The 18,666-nt window shown below is 45.9% G+C and overlaps 2 protein-coding genes across 6 annotated transcripts in view; both read left to right on the top strand.

Moving 5' to 3' along the window:
* LOC109643025 (protein shisa-6-like) overlaps nucleotides 1-5,151 on the top strand; it is a 30,358-nt gene extending 25,207 nt beyond the window's left edge. For both annotated transcript variants that reach the window (XM_069516957.1, XM_069516958.1), the window contains one exon: nucleotides 673-5,151. In XM_069516957.1, coding sequence (XP_069373058.1) covers nucleotides 673-1,132 — 460 coding nt within the window. In that variant the 3' untranslated portion in view covers nucleotides 1,133-5,151. The remainder of the gene's footprint in view (nucleotides 1-672) is intronic.
* A 1,469-nt stretch (nucleotides 5,152-6,620) lies between these two features.
* Nucleotides 6,621-16,009, top strand: LOC109643027 (zinc finger protein 865-like). 4 transcript variants are annotated; one of them, XM_020108019.2, is made up of 3 exons: nucleotides 6,621-7,200; nucleotides 7,464-7,708; nucleotides 10,356-16,009. In XM_020108019.2, the coding sequence occupies exon 3, from the start codon at nucleotides 10,821-10,823 to the stop codon at nucleotides 14,817-14,819; it is 3,999 nt and encodes a 1,332-aa protein (XP_019963578.2). In that variant the 5' UTR covers nucleotides 6,621-7,200; nucleotides 7,464-7,708; nucleotides 10,356-10,820; the 3' UTR covers nucleotides 14,820-16,009. The 4 variants fall into 4 exon arrangements, with proteins under 4 accessions (XP_019963578.2, XP_019963579.2, XP_019963580.2 ...); XM_020108020.2 differs by having other exon boundaries at nucleotides 7,464-7,732; XM_020108021.2 differs by having other exon boundaries at nucleotides 6,622-7,200; nucleotides 7,596-7,708.
* Nucleotides 16,010-18,666: the final 2,657 nt, after the last annotated feature.

Genomic DNA, 18,666 nt, shown 5'->3' with positions numbered 1-18,666 from the left:
GTTTAGAGACCGGAGGAGTTGGAGGACAGCAGAGGTGAGAGGAGGAAGATGAGAGGATGAGGTGTGATGAGAGGAAAATCAGATGAGACAAGGAGATGAAAAACAAAGGAGAGAGAGTCGAGATCAGAGAAGGTGAAAGATGAGAGGGAAGCAGGTCGTCTTGAAATCAGACGCTGGGTGAAGATGGAGGCGAGATGAAGAAAGAATAAAAGCAAAGGGAATCAGAGAATAAAATATTAGATTAATGTCAAGAGCAGAACAGTTTCATTAAAGTTTAAAGAGTCTGACAAGGTGAGGGTACACTGCTCATTTTTAATAACACAGATACTGTTCAATTTCAAACATTTTACTTCTTTGGAAAAGTCAAACTTTCAGCTCCACAGTTCTTGACCTGGACAACAAGATCCAGGTCAGAGGGTGGTAAATAATTCAGGAGCACCCTGTGTGAATAATTATTAAAACCATATAACTATCAGAGACGCCCTGGGGAAGAGATGAGAATGTCAACAATTCCCAGTGTCACAATGTTTAAGAAAGAAATTCCTGGATCTGCTCCCTGACTCCGTTTGCGTAATCCTGCTGATTAACAGACAAACATAAAGACGAGTGAAAACACAACCTCCTCTGTGGAGTTAATATCAACAGAGAGAATAAACAAGTCTCTGGTTTCAGGTCCCACGAGAGGCTCCTGGTCTCCCCCGACCGTCTGGAGGACCGGCTGATGGCGATGGGGCTGATGATGGGAGGAGGCGACAGAGGAGGAGGAGGAAGTGGGATGGTGCCGACCATGGGCCGGCTCAGCCACCACCAGAAGGCCCAGTCGCAGCAGAACATCTGCGTCACGCCGTCCATGGATCGCCACCACATGATCAAGATGAACTCCCACCCGACGCCAGGCCACGACCACGACCGCAGCTCCGCCGCCATGCCCGGGATGGGCATGCACGGCGGCTGGGACCCCCACCGGGGCCACGGCGGAGGTGGAGCGGGGACGGGCGGAGGCCACCCCAGCGCCCGGCGGATGGCCTTTGCCAGCAAGAGGCAGAGCACCATCGAACAGCTGCACTTCATCCCCGGAGGAGGGGGAGGCCACGGACTGCGGACTGCGAGTAAGAACGAGGTGACGGTGTGAGAGGAGGAGGGAGAGAGGACGAGAAAGAGTCAGGGAGGAGAGGTGAAGGCTGAAGAGATAAAGACAGGACGAGGGAAGGAAAGTGTTGAGGCATTTAGTGGGAAGACGAGGCAGCTGAAAAAGAAATGAGGAAGAGGTTTGAACCCGTCACAACACACAGAGTGGTGGACGTCAACATTAATATCACAGTGAGCAGAGCCACTTGATTTCCTCCTCGTCACTTTGCGTGTTGAAAAAGAATATTCAGCCATTTTCTGCAAAGGGAAGACAGACATGTCCACTTCAAAAGAGCAAAAAATACAGTATGAGTGAAGTTTTAAGGCTGCTGGGTATTCGCTGTGACTTTTATTGAAGGATACCCGCTGATTATAATTTATTGACTTGTCCTCGACTTTTATTGCGCTGTCCTCTGAGTCCTCGAGCGCTCTGACAGAACTTCTTCTGTCTTTGAATCCACTGTGGATGACGGAGAGCGCCGAGGCAGAGACAGACCGGTTTGCTTGTCTTTGTATTTATAAAAGTATTTAAAACCAAACAACTCTTTTATAAGATTTAACCTGATATTAATAACAACGATAGTATTAAGATAACGGAGCCCTGTTGGACTTTGTGTATAAAAACGTATATTTATCCTGAAATCAGCCAGTTTGTCATTTCAAGGCCGAACATGTGATGTTGTGATTGGACTATCATGAAAGTTTAACTGCTAAATTAATCCAGCTAAGTGCAGTTCTCTGTCACATGATTGATTTGTGGTTTTGATTCACAAAATAAGTGAAAATACAATTAATGCTTTTAGGCAAAAAACGAAACCTACGTCATTGGAAGCTGCTGCTGTAAAGGCCCAGTCACACCAGCGTTTCAAATGGATTCACGTCAAAATGTAATTATTTCAGTGATATTGTTGTTGTCACTGGATTTTTCTTCAATCTTAATGACAAGATTAATTTTGGTGAACTGTGATTAGTGAATTAGACTAATTACTGAATCTAAATTGGGGTAAGCTAGCGTGGCTACGTAGCTACCTTTATTTTACCTGTAGGTTATAAAAGAGGCATGTTTTTCTAGACGGTTATGACGCAGACATTTGTGGTGAAGAAATAAGTCTTTTGAATAAACTGTGAACTTGTTGAATTTGTGAAACTTTGTGAAATTGTCTTGACCGAGCTGATGAGCTAGCTGCTAACTGTTATCCCGTTAAGCCTGTTAGCTTGTTCAGCTTTTTTCCCCCTCTATTATTAAATTATGTAAAATAAGAAACTGCCAGATGAGAGTAGAACGCACACGAGAGAAAAATTGAAGTATCGTGACTGACCTGCGCTGTGTCATGACTGCTTAGCATTTTAGCGATTAGCCTGTCAGCAACTGTAGTTCAACAGCTAACCCTGTTAGGGATAGTAGAGCTGTCACTTTTTCCATAAATAAAGTTCGAACTAATTTTACACGAAGCGAAATGAGTTTGGATGTAATCGACAGCCGCCCCTTTGATGTCTTTGATTGTACACTCAGGATGCCTTTGCCTGCTAGCGTCCTCCATTTTCTTGACTAAGTAACATTACTGGCTAACTTTACTGATAGGTCAAGAGTTCATTTGGTCAAGCGCCCTCCGCTGGTTCACCAGGCAAACTACTCCAAACTGTATGATGCGCTTCTAAATTGAATATTAATATTTTCTCCCCACATATGAACGACTGTGGGAACTTTGAGTAACAAGTGACAGTCCTCTTCGGGAGTCTGGACATCCCCGAACTTTTTTAAGACCAAACATTTGGATGAATTTTAATGTGCCACTTCCTGGTGTGACCGGGCCTTAAAATCCATTTTAACTTAAGGCCTTTGTACAGTGAACTCTAGTGGGCTTTTATCATTGTGCTGTGACCCTTTGCGTAATGAAATGAATTACAAGTTTTAAGACTCAAGACTCTGTGTGGGTCAAACATTTTAATATCGACGCTGACAAAGCAAACGTCCCTCAAACACTGTTTTGAACTTTGAAAGTCGGAGGTTACTGTTTTTGTGATCGATCGCCGTTAAGCAAATCCTCCCTTTTGTCTACGACGGCACGCGTTACCTGCGAGTTCAGCCGCTCACCTCTTGTGGAAGGAAAAGGGGTCAGACGGGTTCAAGGCCGGGGACAATGGACACTTCACACTAAGGGCTATACTGAATTATCTTTGTGTCTGTGCTCTGTACAGCGTCTGCTTCTCATTTCCATGTGTCGGTGTCAGGAGGCATGCTTGTGCAAACATTCTTTTTTTTTTTTTTTATACGTGTAGAGAAAAAATATAAACATGCAAAGAAATTCAAGGCAAAGGAACTTTTGTGGAACATGTAAAAACACCCGACCACGAATTCTCGATAGCACGGCGGGAGAAGTGTTTGCCATGATGATGTCATATTTTGTACATTTTTTAGTTCTCTGGCTGTGGGATGGACCTTCTGACCACGAGGGTTGGATTCACCCTCTCTGGGGTTTAAGGGACTCGCGAGGCCTCGTCTGAGGTTTTCTGTTTCCCCTCGATAACGACGGATGTGATTGCCGCCAGCCACTTTTAGTCTTTAACTACAAATACGTGTGCTCACGTGTTAATGGTTTATGATCATACTTGTAAAGAACCCCCCCCCCCCCCGATCAGACGCTCTTTATCACGATCGTTATTTTTGATTTGCTTATTTATTTTTTTGTCGAAAACACGCATTTATTTTTTTAAATCTCTGAACTTTAATGTACAATCCTGGATTTTCAATATTCAAACTTTCTAGTGGAATTTTAAAAAAAGAAAAGAAAAAACATTTGTACACTCAACAAAAAGAGCCGATGCAATCAAAGAGAAAAGACGAAACCGCATGACGATGTCAGAAGCCAGTGTTGATGATGTCATAGTGCTGACTGATGATGTCACGGCGTGTATATGTGTCAATGTACATGTGTCTGTTTTCATTTGTGTGCCCGTGTGTGTAACTCTCTCAGTGTCTTCTTCTTCTTAAGGAATGCTGAACCTCAGTTTTGACCAAACTCGGTTTTTGTCTTCAGCACACGAAGACGACTTCAATGCCCGAGTCTCATTACCTGTTCATATCGACTTGTAATGAAATTTTAAAGGCCTGTCGTCGTTTGATTTTATTTCTTATTTCTTTTCCTTTGAAAAAATAAAAAAAAAGGGGGAACATTGGTCAATCACAGCTTTTCTGGTCGAGCTACGTTCACCAAAACGAGGACTTTTCAAACGTTTAACGATGGGAGGCTTATATATTGTGTCAAGTTTTGGTATTTGAACAGAAGTGAAACAGCCGAGTGCGTCAGTTATCGCTCACTCAACGACGTTTGTGTGGCTTGAACGTGTACCTGCAAAAAGCGATTTGTCTTTTGTAAGCTACTTTCTCATTTGTGCTCATTCGAACAGAACTTTAAAGGCACAAATGCGACTCGACGAACAGTAATAACTCAGCTTTTTAAAGTTGCAATGTACGCGAAGGAGGAAGAACGAGGGTTTTTTTCCCCGTCGGTTGTGGAGGAGTTTGTATTGCGACTTGCCTTCGGCTGAAAGGACTCGATAGGCTTTGTGGTTTTTACACTGAAAACATCTCATTCACTTTTAAAAGAGGAAGCGGCAAAAAAAAAAACAGCGGGAGGGGAAATGTAAATGACACGTGGAAATTCAGTTTGTATTTTCTTTCTCATTTCTCCTCATTCCTTCAAAAGTCTGATACTCATGTTGTAATCTGTTTGGGTAAATGCTCCCCTGATCAACCTGTGTGTGTGTGTGTGTGTGTGTGTGCGTGCGTGCGTGTGCCACGGAGGGGAAGGCATGGGTGTATTTGTATTCTCAAAGCTACTCTGCATACCTCAAATTGTATGATACATTTATTTATTACATCCCCTTATATGTCTATTTCCAAGAATATCCAGACAGAGGTCTCACAGATGTGCAACCCTTTTGTTATTGGTGATGGATTCTTGCGTTTGTAGAAATCATACTGTTTGATTGATAATAACAATAAAAGAAAATCCCACTAAATGTCGTTTGTGTGTCTTGTTTGATGAAACCGGACTCGTCTCAGTTTTGAATTCACAGGCTCATGTTCAGTGAGTAGATGAATGGATCAAACAGAAAGTAATCACAGGTAAAAAGTCAAAACCTTTCCTGATTTACAGTTTCTGAAATGTTTTCTTAGTTTTATGCTACCTGCTCATTTTGAATGAAATCTGGAACCGAATAAATACTGAGAATCTGAAAGCAGATCTGACGTCACTTGACAGACGTTGTCACTGAATGTTCAGGACATACATGTACTGAACACGTGTTTTTTTAATCGTCCAACCTTAAACACATTTAATCCTCACTATGTTTTGAACTGGAGTGGGGGAAATGTTCATTGCAGTGCTGTGTTTCCAGATTCAGTCCCGCCTCCTCGTGTCTCAGCACCCGAGGGAGCAATTTGAGGCTCCACAGGGGAACAACACGTCTGCATCCCATCCCACCCACCACTTTAACACAGCGTACCACATTCATTACATTCATTCACATATAAGAACGTGAGGAAATGACAGGGGGAGCCAAAGACGCAGCAGAAATAATGAGTCTCTCCTGACCTCCACTCCACTGACCCTCCACATTTCTGTTTCCTGTTTGTTTTATGACATTTCAAACTCGTGATAAGTAAAGAACGAGAGTCTAAAAGCCATTCTGACTTTGTGTTATAGTGACGGCAGATTGTTTCCAAACCTCGTCAAACCAAAACAAGACTCTCAGGATGAAAAGATGAATTTATGTGTAGTTTGAAGCTGCTCATTGGTGAAATGACCCTTTAATTGTCTTACTGAGCTTTTGTTCACACTCTGTTTATTCATTGGTTCTACACAAAATACATGTATTATAATAAGTGTTGTATTTACACTATGTTTATATGTTACCTTATATATCCTCACCACAGGGAATAAAAATAAAACTAACCCTAACCTAAACTCTAACCTTCATCTAACCTTAAAACATGTTAAACGTGTACAACATACAACACACATGTTAAGATTTACCCATTTGCGTTTTAATTATTGGCTTTTGTCCCCATCAGGAAGACAAGTCCCTATAATGAGTGTGTAAACAGATTTAGGTCCCCACAACATGAGTAGTACCTGCAAAACACACACACACACACACACACACACACACACACACACACACACACACACACACACACACACACACACACACTGCAGAAAAACTGTACTATAAGTTTAATTGAATATAAATTGAGTCACCAGCAACACATGCATGACACCACACACACACACACACACACACACACACACTGTGATGTTGTGCAGCACGCGCCGTAATGATATCTTTAATTGACTAATTAACATTTCACACACTTAGTGTGAGAACACACACATTCACACACTCATGCAAACACACACACTGACAGGGGCCTTAATGATGCTCAGTGATTTCTAATGGAGCGCTAACATGCCCACACACGCACGTGCACGCACACACACACACACACACACACACACGCTGTGTTCACGCGCATCGCGCTGCACAGACGGATCCATATTTCTCCAACGGGGGCAGAGGTGCATGTGAGCGGGGCGGTGGTGAGGTGTCGGCCGGACTGACCGACCTGCTGCTGGCGCTACCCGGAACCATTATGCAGACAGGAAACTACCATTTTAACGCCAGCAGCATCCGAGGAGCCGTCGTGTGCGCGGGGGGACACCGAGGACCGACACGGGCCGGAAACCAGCCAGCGGAGGCCCGGAGAGGGGAAACCACGACGGGGACTAAACAAAGGCGCCGCTGGAGCGAAGAGCAGCCGTGAGAGTGCAGCGAGGCGGCGGCGGCGGCGGAGGATGGAGGCACCGGGCCGGAGCAGCGGAAACAGTCCGTGTTAGCGGGACCGAGGCGGAGGGAGAACCAGGCCCCGCTGTGTTTTTCCATGGACGGTGAAAAAGGCCCCGCGGACAGGCAGCAGGTTCCCCGCTCTCTCGGCGCTCCTCGGCGTTTCGACTCTTTCTGCGCCGCGTTCCCGAGCGTCTCCCCCGCACAGGCATCCCGCGATCCACGGTAAATAAAATAAAAAAGACTCGAATTAAAACTAAAACAAGCCGTTTACAGCGAGGAGAGGATGGGAGGGACGGGAGGGGGGGAGGGTTAGCTTGTGAGCTAGCTGCTCGGCTAAAGCGCTGCTAGCTGCTCGGCTAAAGCTGCTAACGAGCAGGGACACATCGCTGATGTCAGATTGTGTGTTTTTTTAATATAAAGTCTGATTAACGAGTTGGTAAATGAATGTAAAGCTCTTTGTTTGTGTCATGGTTGAAACGGTGCAGTCTTCAGGAGTTCTCGGTGGAGAAGCGCTTGTCCTGCAGCTGATTGACGGATGCTAACAGACCCTGGTCACCGTGTGGTAACAGCAGTCTGCTCCTGTCCAACCCGCCCGGACATCGGGGCTTCTGTTTCAGACTGTCGGCCTGAAGTCACCACCGGGTCGCGGCGGAGAAAGCGGACGGGTCCTCCCTTCTGCCTCCCCGGACACACCGCTGGGATCCCGGCGAGACGAGCTGCGGATGAGCCGGTGAGACACGAACATCACAACACGGTCAGTGTGCGCTTCATGAATCTCTCTGGTTCCCCACAACTTCAACCTCACGACACGAGCGAAGTGATGTGAACTCTGCACACACGTGAGGACGCGTCGCTTTTTGCTGCAGAAACGATGCAGCTCAGTCTGAAAACAAGCGTGTGTCTGCAGCGTGTGTGTGTGTGTCTGCAGCGTGTGTGTGTCTGCAGCGTGTGTGTGTGTGTCTGCAGCGTGTGTGTGTCTGCAGCGTGTGTGTGTCTGCAGCGTGTTGCACAGCAAGATGCATCCTTTTCTTCTTCTGCTGCCGCTTCAAACAATCTCATGTTTTACTTTTCGAAATTAAAGAATCGTGAATATTCCATGTGATCGTCAGGAACACCTTTTATTTTGCAGCTGTGTGACGCAACAGCTGAACCTGAAAATAACCAACGAACAATTTAAAAACCTGATTTATCGCTTATTTTTTCTCTTATTGCAGATTATATATAAAAAGTCAACAGATAGTGATTAGAAAATGAAACTAGATCAGTAGAACTCGTTCCTCCACCAAGGCTGAACAGTCCCTTTTAAATTCAACCAAGCTGCATGAATTTACAACTCAAATTACAATTTATTTTCTTAGAGATGTTTAAATGATTCCATCATATTGTAAATACTGAAGCAATGACGACTTTTGACAATTACCTGCTGAGACGACCCCTCAGTGATTTGTGGGACTCTAATATAATGTTAGGAATATGTCAACAATCCCGACAGTAAAGCTATGATCCAACAAGCTGTGGTTTTATTTCACATTGTGCAGAAATCACGGAGGAGGATGTTGGATGATTTGTTAGCTGGTGTTTCTGAAAGAGGAGATCTAATCAAATCGTCCTGTATGGTGCGTTGGGTGTAAAATAAGTTTATAAATAACGTTTCTAAGAGTGTGAGGCTGGTGAACAGAAGGATCTCAGTATCATTCGTTCGATGGTTTATATTTTATTCTTAATATTGTTCAGATGTTAATCTGTATTACCGTTTGGTTGTTGGACTTTTTTTTTTAAATCATGAGCTCGTGTTATGAGTCCCTCTGTGTCGTTCATGCTTTAGCCTCCACGCAGCTGTGAGGATGTTTGGCTTCTGTCTCGGGGGGAGACTGGTTCATGTGGAGCTGAGGAAGGTCGGCGTTAAGACGTAACCACAGTTTACATAAAGCTGACAAAAACAACCAAATATACAGAACAGGAATTAAGAAAATGATTAATTTCTAAGTTCAAATATAAACATAAATACACTTAATTCTGCATAGTTTATTCTGTGAAATCAAAATCAGCAAACAAACACTGTTGTCTGTCTATTGTACAACCAGCGTATTAAAACAATAAGGATTATAGCCTCTCTGTGTTACTGGGTCATGCCTGAGTAGATGTAGCATTGAAGCAGTTGAATCTGTAGGATTAAGATACTGAGGAGGACCGGAGGTGTGCGTATGGGTGGAGGTGTTTGTGTTGAGCTGAAACAACTTCACTGACAGAAAATCAACAAGTGTGCTGTTAAGTTTTACAGTGTTTGCACAGTATAACATTAAGATAATAGACATCTTGTCTGAAAAGTCGGACCTCGTGTGATGTGAAGCAGCGCACGCTTCTGGTGTCGAGTGATAGCAGGCGCTAGAAATAAAACGAGGAAGCATCAGTTTCTATATTGGTGGTGAATTGCTCTGTCGTGTTACTGGACCATGTTTGCATGAAAACATTTTCCTCCTAATTGGTAACAAAAACCTCGGAGCCACAGAAACCAAACGGGATCGTAATCAGTGGAGTTAATCAAAAAGGTCAGACTCTAAGTATCACATTTCATTTTGGACGGACGGGATCTGTGGATCAGCAGCTCGAGTTTTTCTTCTCACACACAAAGACACTGTCCACCACCGCGCCATTTTTTTCTTATTTAATCTGGCATTTAGGTCGGTGTGTGAGGTGACAGGCGGCCATGTTCTCCTGCAGGAGGTGGACAGGAGTCATGTGGCGTTTCCAGCCACTGCTCCTCTTCCCTTCTCTTCCTGTTGTTTTTTTTTCTTGTTACGATCACCAGTGGAAGGGCAGCAGGAGATAATACATTTCACTGATGAATTAACTTCATGTGTTTAAAAGTAAAACATTGACATTTGTGAAGAAGCTGCAGCCGAGAGCAGTTTTGACTTTTTGATTTTTAAAAATGAAATGATTCATAATTTATTTTATTTTCTGTCGATTATTCAACTAATCATTTCACCTGTTCTATCGAAGTGATTTAACTGCCGTGTTTATCCAAACATACAGAACAAGTCGTTAAGTTAGAAATGTTTATCTTTCTTATCCTGCTGAAAACAGCAGATTGTTGTTAATCCTGTTTTAATAAATCACATATATTTACAATCATTCTTTTATTTTTTTTGTAGATTGAATAAATTGTAATATACAATAGTTTAACTTAAGCTCAGGGTACTGGAGAATTTAAACGTTTCCTTTCGTGTAATCCAACATTCAGCTTCACGCACTGAAGACGTGAAAAGCTCCAGTGTTGACTAACTGTGCCGAGCTGTTTGGTGTATCTGCTCAGTATCATGTCACCGAATCGCTCACTGACGTTATTCCTGTTTTGTTTCGCTCTCTGTCCTCAGGCTCCCAGAGGAACTCCGCGAAGGGACAGAAGGGCAGTGAAGCAATGGTTCTGCTGAAATAACGGACACACTCCGCTGACCTGATTTATTTTTGTTTTTTTAATCAGCACATTCTCATGGAACACTTTAGAGGAACACTACAGATTTTTTAGTATGATTTAGTAAACTGGCTATTTATGAACCTTTTTATAACAACCCACAGAAGCACTTAGAGGTTTCACTCTTGAATGGAGACTGATACTTTGACTCACCTCTGATATATTTATGTGAGAAACTCAAGCATCGGCTTACGGTGGATTACTTCTACTTGTTGGAAGTTTGTGGTAGAAATCACCACAGTACTACCTCTGAAAAAAAAAACGCCTTATTAGTTTAATAAGGGTTCACTGCTGTTTCCAGCACCTACGGACAAAGGTCACAGGGTAGTTGTTGCCCTGAGACACTTTGTCAAAGCTGCAATTGGAGATGTTTCAGTTCAGCAAGTACCCCATGGACATTCTAGAGATGCTAAGTGGACACCAAGCCCATCAGTTCAAAGGGCTTGGATTAGAACGACAACTAAGTCACCAACAACAAGTGCAACTGCAGCATCAGCAGCAGCTCCAGCAGCAGCACCAGCCCTCCGCTGACACTTCCGGAAGCCTCCTGTCTGGCCTCGGCCTCGGATCCCTCCAGAGCTCGCGGAGCAACGCCTTCGCAGACTCCTCGTCATTATTTGCCAAAATGAGTGCCCCGCCCCCTTCCATCTCCCACCAGAGCCAGTCCTCGTCGTCTCACAGCTCCAGGAAGTCGAGTAAGATGAGTAGCAGCAGCAGTAGCAGCTCCTCGACGGGGTACCCCCAGTTTCTGCGGCCTTTTCACCCGGCCGAGGCGGCGCTGGCCCAGGAGCAGCTCCATTCCGGGATGGGACGTTTCGACTTTGGCGGGAGCAGTGGAGGAAGCTCAGGGGTCATCGGGGGCGTCGTCACACCTGCGCCTCCACCTCCACCACTGCACCCGGGTCTCTCGGTCCCACAGCCCTCCACTGGTCCATCCTCTTCCTCACCCTCTCCCTCCACCTCTTCGTCTGCCTCAAACAACCCCTCTGGCAGCACCACTGTCCCCTTAGTCGGCCAATCTGATCCCCGCAGCCTCCACCAGCAGTTCAGCTGCATGCTCGCCGCCAACCAGTACTTCCTGTCTGGTGTCCCCGCCAACAGCAGCCTGGAGCAGTTCCTCGTCCAGCAAGGCACTCACAACCACCTGGGGATAGGCCTCAGCCAAGGGGCCACAGACTCAAACTCAGGCCTGGCGCCTCCCCCCGCCCTCCACTCCTCCCACAGCCACAGCCACTCAGCTCCACAGCCTCAGCAGCAACAACAGCAGCTGACCCCTCATGCCTTATCTCATCCACACAGCCACACTCACCACCCGCACCCCCTCCACCCGGCCCCCCAGCCAGCCCCACTGGGTGGCTTTGATTTTCAAGGCATCCCGGTCCTTTCCTCCAACCAGATAGCATCGCTAATGCAGCAAGAGGCCGGCCTCTCCCTCCCTCTTCCTCTCCATCTGTCCCTGTCTAAAGATGATTCGTCAAAGTCAGGAGACGGCTCGTCGACTTCCAGCGGAGGGAGCAGGCGAAAGAAAGCAATGGCGGGCTACCTGCCTCAGAGGAAAGCAGAGAGCAACAGCAACTCGAGTGGGCACAGTCAAAGTTCTTCATCAGGCCTCGTGGGAGGAGGATCTGGGGGAGTTGGGATAAGCGAGTCGCAGCACTCTCTTCTTTCTCCGTCCTCACAGCAACAGTCTTCCTCCACCGTCTCCTCCTCTTCGTCTGCCCCGCCTTCCTCAAACTCCACCTCTGTGCTCGTAGCCAACGGTAGCCAGCAGTTATCCAAATCCAGAGAGCGACACGGTAGTAGTTCGTCTCGCCAACCCGATCCAGAGCCCCTCTACCACTGCGGTGAATGCGGTAAAACCTTCACCCACCTCTCCAGCCTTCGAAGGCATCTCCGCAGCCATGGCTTGACACCAGAAAGCCAGAGCAGGAAGTCGGACTGTAACTCCCCCAGCCCCGAGAGGGTGTTCTGCTGTGGTGAGTGTGGAAAGAGATTTAAAAAGAGGGGACACCTCATCCAGCACAGCGTCACCCACTCAGAGAACCGGCCTTTCGCCTGCAACATCTGCCAGAAGTCGTTTAACCGGCGAGAGTCGCTCACGAGACACGAGAAGATCCACGACGAGAAGCCGTTCCGCTGCCCAGCCTGCGGACGATGTTTCCGTGAGAGCACCTCCCTTCTCAACCACGCTGCTTCCGGTGCCTGTGGCAAACCTCCCCGGAGTTCAAAAAACCGGGCCAGCGCCGGAGGGAGCGGCTCCTCCAACCCGAGCAGCAGTAAAATGGAAAGCAGCGGAGATAGAGTGAGCATTTCAAACAATGGGGCGGCGATGACGAACGACAAATACGCAACGGATTATTCCAGAAATCGCCAGAATTACCAGAACCCGTCGACCTACAACAGCGGGGTGGATGTCTACAGACGCTCACAGTCTTCGTCTCTGTACTCCCCGGGGAGTACGCTCTCCAGTGACATGACCAGCCAGACTCTCCGTAAAGCCCCTTTAGCCCCAACTCTTCATCCCCACCCGCAAAGTCAGCAACCGCAGCATCACCACCACCAACAACAACCACAGCAGCAGCCACACCTCCCCCTCTCCTCCCTTTTGGATGACTCGGAGGATGAGGTCACCAGCAGTGCGATGTCGGCCATCGCCGCTGCAGCCGCAGCTTCCTGTGACATAAACACAGAGGGCCGGGAAGGAGAGAGGAGGGATATCATTGGAGGCCTGCTGGGGGGGTTGGGGTTTGGTAACTTGGGTGGACCGTCGTCCACGTCCAGCCTCAACGGTTCCACCATGCCTTTAACCCACCCCAGCCACCCCCACACAAAGCCCAGGAGGCCGAGGAAGCCCAGAGAGAAAAGGGACCCGAGCACCATCGTCAGGAGGAGGAGGAACCCAGCGCCGCCGGGGGACGGCTCAGAGCGGCCGTATGGATGTCAGATCTGTGGCAAACGCTTCAGGAGGGCGGAGACGCTGCGACGCCACACCCGCGTTCACACTGGGGAGAAACCTCACTCCTGCGACGTGTGTGGAAAAATGTTCCGCGAGCCTTTCCACCTCACCAAGCATCTGACCGTGCACTCCGGTCAAAAGAACTACAAATGCAACCTGTGCGGGAAGATGTTTGCCTACGCACAGAGTCTGGTGAGACACGGGAAGCTGCACAGGAAAGGGGAGATCGACAACCAGGGGAGGAGAGTCAAAGGTGCTGCCGCCGCTATCAGTCAGGTCGCCAACTCGGCAAACTCTGACTACTTCTCCTGCTCCCAGGGAGAAAAGTCTCCGACATCTGGCACCCCCTCCCAGAGGCTTTACACCTGCACCGTGTGCTGGAAGTCATTCCGCCACTACTTCCACCTGACGGCACACCAGCAGACCGTGCACGGCGGTGGGGTCGGCCTGGAAAAGTCCTTTCGTTGCGAAGTTTGTGGAAAAGCCTTCGCCTACTCCAACAGCTTAGTGCGACACAAGCTGTCACAGCACGGTATCGACCGCACCGGCCAGCGGGTCAACCAGTCCCAACCCCCCGGATACCCGCCCCTCTTCTATGACTCGGGATCAGGTTCCAACTACACCGGGTCGTCTCACATGCAGCAGGGGGCGTCCGGGCAGCAGCAACAACAGCTGCAGCACCCTTTTCACTACCACTCAAAAAACTTCCAAAAGCGGCAAGGACAGACAAGAAAGCCCAGAAAGAAAAAAAAGCGAGTGGTGATCCACAGCATCATGAGAGACGGAAAGCTGGTGGGTGTCCCGCTGAGCAAAGACACTCGCAAGAAGCTGCTGATTCTGAGGAAGCGACGGGGCAGGCTGCAGGCGCAGATCAACAAAAAGAAGCTCCTGGCTCAGCTGAGGATGAAGGGCGGCATCATGAAGGTGAAGTCGTGGAGTGGCGGCGCCGTCAAAGTCACGGGCCTCACTTCGATGGACGTCCCAATAAAGCGCTTTCCCTGCCCCATTTGCCCCAGCACCACCTACGCCAAGCACGGCTCTCTGCTGGTGCACCACGCCGTCAGGCACCCGCCCAGAAACTCAGGTCGCCACGCCCGACTGCGGTGCCAGGTGTGTGGGAGACGCACCAGCTCGTTACACAAAGCCTTGAAACACCGGGGCCAGCACCTCAAACAAGCTGCGTTCCAGTGCCGCAAATGCCGACACCGTTTCTGGAACCCTGTGTTGCTGGCCCGCCACAAGTTCTCCTGCCGGGGGTCGACCACCGGCAGCGTGGACTGGGGACTGATGAAGATCAAATCTCCGTCGTCTCTCGACCAGTCAGACGGTGAGCGCTCACCGGTGCAGCTGGCGGTCCCGGTTCTGGTCCAGCCGGAGAGATCAACAGTCCTGACTGAGTACAGTCAGTAAAAAGACGAACAGTTTTCTAGAATAGATTGTTTTGATGTTTATTTTTCTTAAATAATCCAAGAAGCAGCGAGTTTTTAACAAAAACCAGGAGGGAGGATGGGGCGGGTTTCGTGTAACTGCCATAATATCCCCACACAGAGAAATCTGAACACAATCCTAACTTCCTGCAGAGCTGGTCGATAAACTACCGTGGACTTCAAAAAGCCCAGAATCTGAACCTCTCTGTCTCCTCTTCCCTAAAGGTGAAGGAACTTTAGACCACGTGACCGTTTTAGTAGCACCTGTTTTAAAAAAACGCATTCATCCACTGTCCTCTCCGTCATTTATGTTTTTAATTTTTGTACTCCTCCCACTAGCAGTGTTTCCACATGATTATGGATTGGATGCCTCCTGTAGAAGTGAGGCACCAGTTTATTTTTACACATTACTCACAGTTAAACCGTGTAGTCCTCGTCTCTTGCTCTGTCTGTTTATTTGTTAGCCCCAGTGGAGAATCTCTCTCTCTCTCTCTCTCTTTTTATACCGAGACAACGAGCCCTTCAGATTAAATCACATTTTAAAGAAAAAGTTAATCATGACCCGACTCGACCTCGTGAACGTGACGGGCCGACGCGTCGAAAGTGACTGAAACGGAGGAGGGGAAAAAAAACAGTGAAGTGTTGGTGACCTTGTTTTTAATGTACACTACTTTTGTGGTTTTTTTAAAAAGAGGTGTTGATGAGGAAACAACTCAAATTGTTAATGTGTCCAGGATTTGAAAAGGAGAACAGAAATAACCAGAGTGTACTGTACAATTCGTATTATATTTTATTATATATTGATTATTTGCTGTTTTTTACTCCAAGTATCATTTCTTCTATCATTGTTGGTATTGTACGGGTGGGAGGGAACGAGTTGGGGGCTCTTTGTAAACAGCGGGATGAGTATATGTATCAATGTGATATTTTTTTTCCTCCCTCCCCGAAACCCTCGGACCTTCTCCCTCATTGCCGCAGTTATGCCCAATTTTTTTTGTAAGAAAAGCGTGTACACATAGTTCATTACTTAGGTCCTGTCCAGACGTGTTTTTCTTTTTTTCTGTAAAACTAAAACATGTAATATTATTACTAAATTACTATCCTTTTCTTTGCCTAAAAAGTGAGTTGTTGAAAACCCTCAAAATGAATAAAAAAAAAAATCTGAAATGTTCACATCCGCTGTCATGCTGAGAGTGATTCAGTTCTCGTTTATTGCAAATACTCGTACGTTTTATTATATACTCGCCTGTTTCTGTTGTACGCAAGAGAAAAATACTTGACACGGGTGTTGAGTTGGAAGTGACGCTGTGCGGAGGTTTAACGAAATGAATCTGGTTGACAAAATGTTTGAAAGTGTTTCCCTGCAAATAAAAAAGCAAAACTTTAAATATAAAAGAAATAATAATGAGAACTATCAAGATCGACTGATAAGAACCTTTTTACGGTAAATTCATGAATCTAATCCACTTTGTTTGTTCCCATTAAAACCTTCAACGTCCTGCTGGGAATATCCACAACTGTGCATTACCACTCGACGGACACTAGAGAGCGCCATTTTCATACAACATACAGGTAATGACGAGGAAAATCATTTTAATTTGAATCAGATTGTGAAACTTGAATCACACACTAGTGGAGTCAAGCTGTTGTTCCCATGATGGCTGCCAACACACACACACACACACACACTCTGCTGGCGTGTGTTGGACACAAACTATTCCGGCCTCTTACTACCAACACGTTCCTGTCGAGTATATTTGACGGCGCTCTGTCACCAGAGAAGCTTCAGGCCTCCAGCTCCTTCTAGGAAAGTGCAGCTGCTGCCACTGATTTATGACTCAGTCAAACTGTAACGTGACGCTGTTGTTCAGGTTTGATTTGTTCCCTCACGATGTCATTATCATTATTTTATTGATATTCTTATTTATTTATTTTAAAAAAATATGCATTCATCCCAATTGGGTGTTTTCCAACCCTCCTTACAATTTAGTTTGAGATTAAAAAAAATAAAGTCATACATTTTTGTAAGGATAGTACAAGCTCGACAATATTTGTATTTATTATTCTCTGTTCCTCTTACAATGTGTATTTTTACTTTAGATCTCGTAGAAAATAAAACATGACCTCATATTTTGTATGTTTTAAATATTCTTTACTTCATGTTTTATTTATCGTAATTACAATTCTGTGGTAGTTACTTTATCCTTAGATTCTAATCCCACAATTTTGACAACATCATTTTGATTTGATTTGATTTAGTTAAAATAATAGAATGATAGAAAATAAAACACTAGGCAATATTTAGTATGTTTTAAAATATTTCATTTGTATTGTTTTTTACCTTTATTATCTTTTAGTAATTATTTTATCCATACTTATAATTGTTGTAATTCTTTGTTTTAACAATCATTTTGGTTTTATTTGTTAAATGATATAAAGGATGATGTTAAGTAAACGGTATAATATCACATATTTTGTACTTTATTCTTTAAATTAAAAAACATGTTTAATCATGAAAGTACAAATATTTGTACATTGAATGAATCAGTTTTTTATATTTTTATGTAGAATTGTTTTGAAAATGCTTTTATTTTTATTGGACCTTTAATTGATTTTTATTGTTTTCTCCTCCTTCTCTCCTCCCCCGCACCCCCTCCCCCTCCTCCTCCTCCTCTCCCCCCCTCCTCCCCCCCTCCACCCCCTCCTGCGGGACGCTCACGCGGCACTGGCATGGGGAAACCTGTGGGCGGAGACTGTGACCTATTTTGAGCCAATGAGAGGCCGAGAGCGGCGGCGACTGACCTAGTTTGGGCCAATCACAGCGCGGCACAGTCGCCGGTGGGCAACAGTCGGCGCGTGCAGGAGCCATGTGCAGTGTTCGATGCCGGAGACGGAGCCGCGTTCACCTCCGGTTCCACGGTATCGAACACGCTCACTGTGGTTCACACACACACACACACACACACACACGTCACAGATCATGAAGTCAGAGAAACAAGATGGAGGTGAAGTGTTCACAGCAGCTGCTTCATCACGTGATGGAGGAAGAGGAGACGCTGCTGTGACTCAGTGATTTCATGATTTCATGATTTCATGATTTCTGCTGTTGATCTGTTTCTGTGGAAGTGACAGCGTGAGACACGGGAACATGGGCGGGGAGCGGAGCCTGAACGCAACACCTACAGCCCTCCCCTGCTATTGGCTGAACCCGCGAGGGGGCGTGGCGTGTCGAAGCAAACATCTGTTGCGTTCAGGTACAACGGGAGGAAACAGTTTGTGTTGATTTCACGCTTCAACGCAAAAATCATTCACTAATAAGTTAGACTATTGTGTAGACAATACAAATGTTATATTATTATCTTAGCGTATTCTGCCGACACTCACTATTAGAGGTAGCAAACATGTAGTTGTGAGCAGCTCAGGACATTTTACAGGTTTGTTAGATTCCATGATTCCATGAAATATCCTTACAGCTGTAATTTACTCTGTTGCTTTTCAGTATCCTGTCCTTTAACACTTACATGTTGTAGTTGTATAAACAGTTACACAAGGTAGATGGTGTGTTATAAACCATTCGTACATGTAAATATAAGGTTTTATTAATGATAGAAAGCTGCACTTTGAGCAAAGTGTTCCCAATGAGCTTTTCTGCCAAATGCTTATTTAACTAATGTGAATGTTTTTTAGCTTTTTGTTTTTACTAGAACCCACTTTGCTTCAGACGCTGGGAAGTTTCTCGTTTGTTTATTTACCTACATAATTTAAAGCTTCATGGAGCTGTATAGCTACTTCTAACCATAAATGTACCGTTAGCGGTTAGCATGGCATTC

The sequence above is a fragment of the Paralichthys olivaceus genome, chromosome 20, assembly GCF_024713975.1.
Source record: "Paralichthys olivaceus isolate ysfri-2021 chromosome 20, ASM2471397v2, whole genome shotgun sequence".
Classification (NCBI taxonomy): Eukaryota; Metazoa; Chordata; class Actinopteri; order Pleuronectiformes; family Paralichthyidae; genus Paralichthys; species Paralichthys olivaceus.
The sequence above is the reverse complement of the archived record's forward strand: the minus strand, read 5'-3'. Positions and strand labels throughout refer to the sequence as shown.